Here is a 9,059-nt window from a genome sequence, read left to right as displayed (position 1 = left end):
AAATAAAAGTAGACACTCAGGCATGCAGAATAAATTATATCCCCCCTTCAAAAGTTCATAGAGAAGGGAAGGATCCTCTTATAACCAGGGATGAGAAACACACAGCATCTGGGAATGAAGGAAGATAACAAAACCATTTCCTGGGTAGCTGGTGTTGATCTGCTGATAAAATGAACTAGAGCAGTAAAGCACAGGACCTGTTCTCTACCACCCACACATGGAGACAGCCACCAAAGGCAGAGGTGGAACAGTTGCATGTGGCTGGGGGACGTGGTGCAGAGGACAAGGGATAGCAGTATGTTCAGGCGGCTTTGTTCCAACTTCTCAAAGAAAGGCAGAACAAGTGATCTAGGACAAGGGACCAGCTTCTGTATAAGTAATGACAAAGAAGGTTGGATTCTCAAGGATGAAAAATGGTAGAGGAGCAATATAGCAGAGGTCTATGAACTCCTGAGTGTACAGGAGAAGGTGAACAGTGACTGGTTGCTCATTGTTTTATCCAGAACAGGAACTAAAAATTCATCACATGAAGTTAGCAGGTTGCAAATCCGGCACGAATAAAAGGAGGGAGCTCTTCATGTGCCTGTAGTTAAGCTGTGGAATGCCTTGCCACAGGATCTTGTGGATTCTCAGAGGAAGACCCTGAACTGCAGATCCCTTGATCAGTCTAGGGGAGAGGGGTGGCAGAAGCACCTCCATAAGTTTATCTTCTTCCCATAGCATGCACTGCTATGGACTGTCAGAGAAAAAACACTAAACGGGCTGGGTCCACAACCTTTATGAGCCCGTAGAAATGCTCTTGCATTCTTCCTGCTCTGCTCACAGTGGCCCTATTTGCATTGAAGATTTACAATCCAGAAGACAGCAAATGAGTTTGTTTTCCACTCTTTGCTTCTGGTCTTACCTTGCATACCTCACAGGGTTCCAAGGATGCTAGGGGCCTGAAAACTGCAGGGCGTGATCCTTGGAACCCCGTGACTCAGATAGGGACTCCTTTATGGGGACAAAGAACTGACACGCTGTTTTGGGGCAGAGCCGTACTAAGTTCATGAGCATGGTGGAGTTGTTCACATTTCCAACTCTAGTACCTGACCGGGAGTCCCTGGACATGATTTGCTGTGACTTTAGAGGACATCTGTCATCAACGACCCATATAGTCCTACTGGTCAGGTCTGCCCTCCTGCTCACCTACTCTGTCCGGAGAAGAGTGAAGAAGGTCATGAGATAAACAGAGCAGCATCCAAGGAGACCTTTCCTGTGCTCATCTGAGCTCATCCACAACAGTGGAGGTAGTCTACCTGAGTACTAGTGAGCTGTGAACAGAACCTTAGATTTATTCTTGTGGCTACATCTGAAAGAGAGATAGGGATTGGGGGGGGGCAGGCTATGGAGAAGCCTCTCTTCTCTCTTCAAATACATTTTGCACAAGGTGGTTTGGAAGAAGGGATATGGCTATCATGCAGGGAAAGCTACCTTTAGATTCAGCGGCAATGTGTTTGATTCTCAGCTCTCCAAAGAAGAGCTATAGCTCTTGCACTTTCCATCCTCCTAGGATAACCCAGAAGAGAACAGACAGGGAGAAATGAATCAGGCCCTAACTACTATATCTGGCAAGAGGCCAGCTTTGGCTCCAGGGCCTCCTGAGCTGTAGGTTTATTTTGCTTGTGGATAATGGGGATTGAGGAAAACATGCCCCGTAATAATAGTGACTATGAGAGTAAGATACAGACAGTCAGATTTCCTTGCTGTGTTTCTTGGGCAGGCTTTAAACTAGAGCTGGAAGGAGGTAACAACTTCCTTCTTGTGCAGCTTCAGCAGTTCAGTAGTATCTGTCTTTAATCATTAAATGATATGGGGAAGAAGTATCAGCCTGGAGGCATCTCTGGTCTTGTCCCACACCCAGCACATGGGGATGTGTTATGGAAGGGGGACCACAGGATGGATGTAACTGTCCCCAAAACCGGATCAGATCCTGGTTTATTTACACTGCCTCCTTTCCCTCGTGGTGGCAGAGTGGTGCAGGAATGGGGGTAATTTAATACACGATGCTTGCCCGTTTCTCCCCTCCCTCCCAGAAAGAACAGAAACCATAACAGGGCCCCTGAATTGTGGTGAATTTGTTGTTGTTGTTTTTGTTTTTCTCAGAAAGACTATAGAGCCCTAAGTACATATTTGCTCAGTCTGCCCCATACTTAAACACACACAGATGCTTGGCTTCCCCAAGGGGCACAGGCTCTCCCACCCCTGACACCCAGCCTCAGCTGAGCCTAGTGGGCAGAAGGGGAGCCAGACCCCAAAACCAAACCCGGAGAGAGGTGAAAATACCTGTGCTGGGATTCTCTGAGGAACCACTCTTAAAACAAACCAATCCACCCTCCTTATTGCCCCTCCCCCCCCCAAAAAAAATAGATTTTTAATCCACAGCGCAAGAGCTTGAAAAATATCCTTAGAAATATTCTGCAGATTGAGGTGGGGGAGCTTTATTTTATTTTATTTTATTGCCATTGCTGTTCAGCGTGTCCCCAAGTGGAGACACCCCCCCAAGGTCTCCCCCGGCCTCCCAGCCCGCAGGCTTTGGAGCTGCCCATGCGGGCTGCGAGCGGGGCTCCCTGCGCGGCGGAGGGGAAGGAGGGTGGGGAAGGGGGTGGGATGAGGTGGGAGCGGTGCACGCACGACCTCGTGGTTCCCAGCCGGCCGGTCACAGGCTGGATAGGGGCAACCAATGGGGTCCTGCCCGGGTAGGGGGGTTTTATACCTGCCTCGCTCCCCCCCCCCACCCCACCCCCGAGCTGCACGCAGCCGCCGAGGTCCGCCGAGGCTGGCAGAGAGAGGCAGAGAGCTTGCAAGGAGGAGGAGAAAAAGATTGCATCAAGAGCTGAACTCTTTTTTTTTCTCTCTCTCTCTCTCTCTCTTACAGGAAGCCCTACTCTACCTTAGCCTTGGAAAGAGCCCCTTTTCATAAAATTAGCTGAAGGCACCTATTCACAGCCACGGGGCTGAAAAAAAAAAAAAGGCAACAAACCGACTGTAGAGTTTTTCTCTCTCTCTTTCTCTCTCTTCCCCCCCCCCCTTAGCTCCAAAAAATAAAAGAGAAATGCACACAGCTCCACTCTGCGAAAACCTGATGTTTTTACCGTCTACTGTCCGACACATCTAGAGAGGATTTTTATTTCGGTTTGTTTTTTGTTGTTTTTTTTTTCTTTTCCCCTACTTACGGCCGTTCAGCTTCTTCTAAATCACAAACGCTCGGCAGAAATCCGCTGCTTCTGCAAGAAAAACACGGAGGAAAAAGAGAGAGAGAGAGAGAGAGAAACCGGAGGCAAGCGGAGGGCTTGATTTCCAGAGTTCGCCCATGAGTCAGCCCTCAGCCCAGCGCGGCGTGTGCGTGTTTGAGCGCGTGTCGCGTCGCTGTCACGATTACCAGCCCCCTCCCCTGCTCAACACTCCTCCCACGCCAAAAAAAAAAAAAAAAAAGAAAAGAAAAAAATAAAAGAAAAGAAAGATAAACAATGATGGAAGCTGCTCGCGACTTCTACAGAAACACCCCCCCCAAAAAAAAAAAAATAAAAAAATAAAAGCTTGGCTGGAGGTGGGAGGTGGAAAGAGGTGGGGGGGTCTTGCCCTTTTTTTTTTTTTCTTTTCTTTCTTTTCTTTTTTTTTTTTTTATTTTGCCTTGCCGTTTTTATGAATGAAACCGGGAGTAACATCGTGAAACTGACAAGCTGGCCGATTTCAGGAGCCTCCTGCGGGATAGAGGGGTTTGGGGAGCGGAGCTTGGGCGGGGGGGGAGGGGGGGAATCGGGACGCGGCGGCTCCGCACCCGGCGGAACGATGCGCTCCCAAAACCGGCGGCTTACCCAGACCTCCCCCCTCCCTACTACCCCCGAAAGGTTATTTTTTTTTTTTACATCCCCCCTCCAAAAAAAAAAAAAAAAGAATAATAATTAATTAATTTTAAAAAGAGCCATGCTGCTACCTCCTTTCCGTAAGCGGCGGCGGCGGGCGGGAGCGCGCAGCCCGCCGGCGCGCCCGCTCCGCGGCCAGCCCGGGGCGGCGGCGGCGGCGGCGCGGAGCGAACCGCGCAGGGCAGCGCCTTCCCTGGCCGCGTTTCGGTGACACCGGCGCTGGGGACGCGGGACTGGGACTGTGTCTCTGTGCGCGCGCACGCGTGTGTGTGTGTGTGTGAGCGCGCACTCGGGCGAATGGAAAAGCGAGGATTTCACAAAACTCCGCGGAGTAAGTGAAAAGAGATTTTTATTCATTTCTATTTTTTTTAGCAGCGAGAATCTAAAATAAACTACTTAAAGCGGGCGGCGAGGGTGGGGGTGGAAGCGATCTTGCAGCCCCACGCTTTCGTGCCGTACTCAATTGGCTTTTTGAAACTGCAGATCCTTTGAGACAGAGAGGGAGAGAGAAGCAAAAATCCCTATTTGTAACTAAAACACACTGCAACCTGGAAGGCTGGCAGAATAAACCTATTGTGGAGCGCTGAAATGCACTGGAATATACAAGCAAAAATCCCCAAGAGTACTACTGTTTGTAAAAAGGTAATTGCTAAGTGAAAATATTTCCAAGTTTTCGCTTTTTTTTTAACTTTCAACTTTGCGATTTGTTTGCATGCCGAAAAAAAAAGAAGAGAAAAAGCCTTTTTTTTTTCCAAACCTCCCTGAATCCTAAAAGATAAAATTACTGGATCTAAAAATAAAGCAGTGGTTAAAAGCCTCCCCCACCCTCTTCAATCTCCCACCCCTTCCACCCCTCTCTCGCTCCTTCTCCCTCCCTCTCTCTCTCTCTCCCTCTTTCTGTGTGTTTGCGTTTGACAAAGAAATTATTTGAACTTCCCACTGCCTCATAAAAAGGAAACAGAATAGCAGTTTTGACATATGGATGTGATTTTTCTGCTCTGAGACAGATGCACGCGGAAAACAAACAGCACCAGGGGCTGCAGCTCTGAGGGAGCGAAGTTGCTCCTCCGCTTCACATGGGTTCCTTCACTGCGTTTAAGGAGCTGCCCAGATCTCCAGCCATGAGAAAGCGAAGCAAAGGACCGGGGTTTCTTGTCATGTGCCTTTCTGGCTAAAACTGTGGAAACAAACAATCAAACAAACACAAATTCTGGAGGGGAGGGGGGGACGGGAGGGAAGGAGAAGGAGAAATCATCTGCAACTGGAGAGCTGGAAGACCTCTCGTCCTCCTACTTCCCTGAGAGATCTTGGATGCTGGAAGAAGCCTCTTGGATATGGGATCATATCTGGTTTATCACAGTCTGGGTTTGATCCTCTGCTGCTCCGTACTGAGTTCCGTCTATGCTCTGGTGAGTCGCTGAATCTTTTCCCTTCACATACTTGAACAAGCTGTTCGGCTGTTTCCTTGATGAGTAATTTACTGTATCAGGGATTTAGAAGGCAGAGCGTTGGTTTTTCAGACCAATGGTTTATTTCGTTGGCAGATAGTGTGTGTAGCTGGTCTCAGAGTTGCTCCACTAGATGAAATTAAAATGTCTGTGCTTCCAGAAGAGTTTGAATTACTTCTAAAACCCTCCAAAGAGAAACGTGTGCAGTTTGACAGGGAGAGGAGGCAGAATGAAAGCGTTTGGGGAACAATTTAAAAGACACCTATCAGTAAGCAAAGGGGAACTTTTTTAGTCTTTTTATGGTCCACCCACCAGCATGACAATTTTAATTTTAATTTAATCTCTTTAATCTACAAATCTGCTTAATCTCAGCAAAATAGTGCCTTTCTCCCCGGGATTAACTTTGGAGAGAACCTTAGTGTGCAGACCTCGGTGAGTGGATGGCAGACAATTTACACTCAAGAGAATGAAAGTAGTATTAACCCTTTGCTTCCTGGGGCTGTTTTCACCTGTTCCTGCACACACTGATAGAGAGGGAGACAAATGTTGTAAGAAGGACTAAACTCTGTTAAAACTCTCTTGATGGCGGTGATAGGAAGGGATTAAGCTCTACAGACCCTCTCTGCAGCCTTGGGTGATTTCTTAAGCCCTTCTGCAGGAGTGAAGGCAAATGTCATACAAAACCAGCCATCAGATTTTAATCTATGATGCATATACTACTTTGATGTGCACTTCAGTTTCTTTTTCCGTCCCTAGTATCAGCAGCATTGCTGCCCTATCTCAGTATCTTCTGGCGTAGCAAGTGGCATGACCATCACCTGGGATGGTGTTTGCTGTCCACAGAGGATGGAGATGCATTTGGAAGGGAGCAGGCTAACCCCGATCCTAGCTCCAGCCAGGTCCTTCCTGATGCTCCAGGGACCATCAGACTTGCCTCATTCCCTTGGGTTTGGTAGGAGTTGTTCAAGACTTTGTGCAGGTCTAGAGTGGGTATTTCCCCAACACCTCCAGTATCATACTGGAGGAAAACATCTTACTGATAAACAAGAAGAAGCAGCCCCTTGGGAAGAGTTGCTATTGCAGCCCATCCCTACCACTGTCCATCTCCAAGCATGGATAAACCTTTTAAAGCCCAAATAAAATCAGGAGATACTGAGGAGGCCAACTGTAGAGTCTCTGAGGGTTCAGCGATGTTTGAGGTTTCTCCCCTGTTCTGGGGTTGGATTAGCATCTCCTCTGACTGTAGTTGACTTTGGGGTTGTATCATCATGCAGCTCTCAGGGATATGTGTCACCTGCTAGCCCTCTCCTTCACAGACCTGCTGGTGCTGAAGTCAGCAGCAAAGTACTCGTCAGCTTCAACATCTCTATGGGCATCACTGAAAATCAGGGATTTGGGACAGCCAAATCAGAGCTGGGAAAACTTCAGGAGACAGGAAAGACAGGAGACCACTGAGCTGCTCATCTCCGGTCTTATCGCCTATTTGCTCTGCTGTCCTTGTACTATTCTAGTACATCCAGAACGTGCAGAGGATCGGAGTCAGTGAGCCAAGTCTCCGCTGTCTTGTGTTTTCAGCGGCTGTATTAACACAGTTAAAAGCACACAGGTTTTAACCTGTGTGCTTTCCAGAGCTAGAGAAAAGAGCAATAACCCCTCACCTAACAGACAATTTCGGATCACAAGCTCTGCGATCTGCTCGGCAGTGCTGACAGGCGAGAGAAGCTCATGCTTGGAGCAGCTGCTGTGATCACCTCATGCTCCTGCTCAGGTTGAGCCTAGGTTCAAAATGCATCGGGAAGAGCTCCACCAAAATCAAAGAGGGGCATAAATGTGGTCAAATTCACTGGGAAAGGAGGGTGAGGAATTTGCAGTGCTGTTTGCTCTGTCATGCTTCTAAAAAGTGTGATTCCCTACTATACCGGTTTAGGGTTCTGCCACCAGAGATCCCATTTGGTTTATTTAGGCCAAGGCCAAAGTGCACTTTCCAGTCACCTCCTTTGCTTTTCAAACCTGTTGCCGTCAACAGCTAAGGGAGATACCAGATGGTTTGAAAAGTTACCCTTAAAATTCAGGGGCTGCAAAGATATTCTGTGTCCCTTCTGGCATGCACTTAGGCAGAAAAAGGTGGTCAGACCCATGTATGTCGTCCTACTGTATAACAACTTGTGAGGCAGAGAACAAATTACAGGGTATCTAGAGCCTGTTTGTTTGTTCCCCCCACCCAAATTAACGTGTTCTTGATTTTTGAAATAACTTTAAAAACACTGGACGCTATTGACTACATGTTTCAGCACAGTGATTTCCTGCCTGCTTCACTAGAAAGTTGTATATACACTTGATATTTGGCTAGCAGGTCTGAGCAGGTTTTATTGTCAATGGCAGTCACTAAATGCCTCTTGAGGCAATAAGCAAAAATCAATGAGGATAACTGCAGAAGGACGGGGGGTCAAGGAGTTATTTCAGAGACAGGCTCGGTGGCAAGTTTGAACTGAGCAAAAAGTGGCACTTGATTTTTCACACACACAAACACACCCCCAGCAGAAAACCAGCCCTCTGTTACTGGGATTGGACCAGGCAGATTCCCGCAGACAGGGGCAGCTGACCGCTCAGAGCTTCAGGGCACAATTCGTCTGTCTGAGGCTGCAAGACGTGAGTCTCCAGAGCCCTGGCCCTAATCGCTGGTCTGTTAGCAGCTAGGTTGTTTTGCCTACGGTAGTTGTGGAACCTGCGATCAGTCAAAGCATGATGTGTGCTGATGCTGTCACTGCTGAACCACCCCATGCTGTTCTTTTATTTTATTTTTTGTCAGTGGCTAAAGATAATAATAAAGGTACTACATGCAGCGAGAGCACTGAAGCAGGGGTGGGAAATGGTCTCTTTGATCTCTTGCTACATCACGGGGCGATACATTGTGAGATGAATCACTTTCCGAGCAGTATGCAGACTGCACGTCTCTGCTTTAACTGTAAAGCAACAGTGGTACATTTAGCACACGATAAAATGCTGTAGGAGTGGGTCCTCTCAGAGACGACTGCATCCCTCTCGCTTGCTTTTCACGCCATCATCCATCCAGATCCTCATTTTTCAAGAGGCACCTTTGTCTGCAAGGACATTGTGCCCCTCGTGAGCCTGTAGCCCCACCAAACCCCCATAACTACATCCTTTCAAGTAGCAGCAGGGAGGGACCAAATCTGCTCTCTTTGACATGGAGTGAAGCACTGGGTGAAGATCTGTTCACCTCCAACTCCCCAGCAATCCAGAGAAGTCCTCCCCCCACCCCATTTCCATGGAAATATTGCTCATTAACACCTGCCTGAATGCAGATTGAGTGTTGTTGATTTGTGCTGTTGATTGAGTGTTTTATTTCTGAAATCTGGCAGAGACGGGCAAATTTGGGTTACTTCTACTACCTGGTCCAAGGTCCAAGGAAGTATGCACAACTGGCCTAAGCCAGAAAGTCCTGCATCAGTAGAGTACAGGAAAAGTTCAGATGTATGCACTATATTTTTATCTGAAAGGTGCTGTGAAACCTTGCAGAAAGACCTCTCCATGTCCCACTTCTCAGCCAAAAAAACCCCGTGGCTTTTTTTTTGTCATCAGTTCAGTTTGTAACCTGTTCCCTGCTCTGCCAGTCTACACCTGGCAGCTCCCAACCCAGTTGTCACTGGAGGAGATACTCTGCAGAATAAAACTAAAAAAAAAAACA

The 9,059-nt window shown here is 47.8% G+C and overlaps 1 protein-coding gene across 2 annotated transcripts in view; it reads left to right on the top strand.

The window, feature by feature from the left end:
• The first annotated feature begins 4,792 nt into the window (after positions 1-4,792).
• Positions 4,793-9,059, top strand: part of PTH1R (parathyroid hormone 1 receptor) — a 124,039-nt gene continuing 119,772 nt past the window's right edge. The window contains exon 1 of one of the 2 annotated variants that reach the window (XM_062567634.1): positions 4,793-5,314. In XM_062567634.1, coding sequence (XP_062423618.1) covers positions 5,240-5,314 — 75 coding nt within the window. In that variant the 5' untranslated portion in view covers positions 4,793-5,239. Of the gene's footprint in view, positions 5,322-9,059 lie in introns of both variants that reach the window. The other variant, XM_062567633.1, reaches the window with a different exon arrangement.

Source organism: Rhea pennata, chromosome 2 (genome assembly GCF_028389875.1).
Source record: "Rhea pennata isolate bPtePen1 chromosome 2, bPtePen1.pri, whole genome shotgun sequence".
Classification (NCBI taxonomy): domain Eukaryota; kingdom Metazoa; phylum Chordata; class Aves; order Rheiformes; family Rheidae; genus Rhea; species Rhea pennata.
This window is presented reverse-complemented; position numbering and strand designations above follow the sequence as displayed.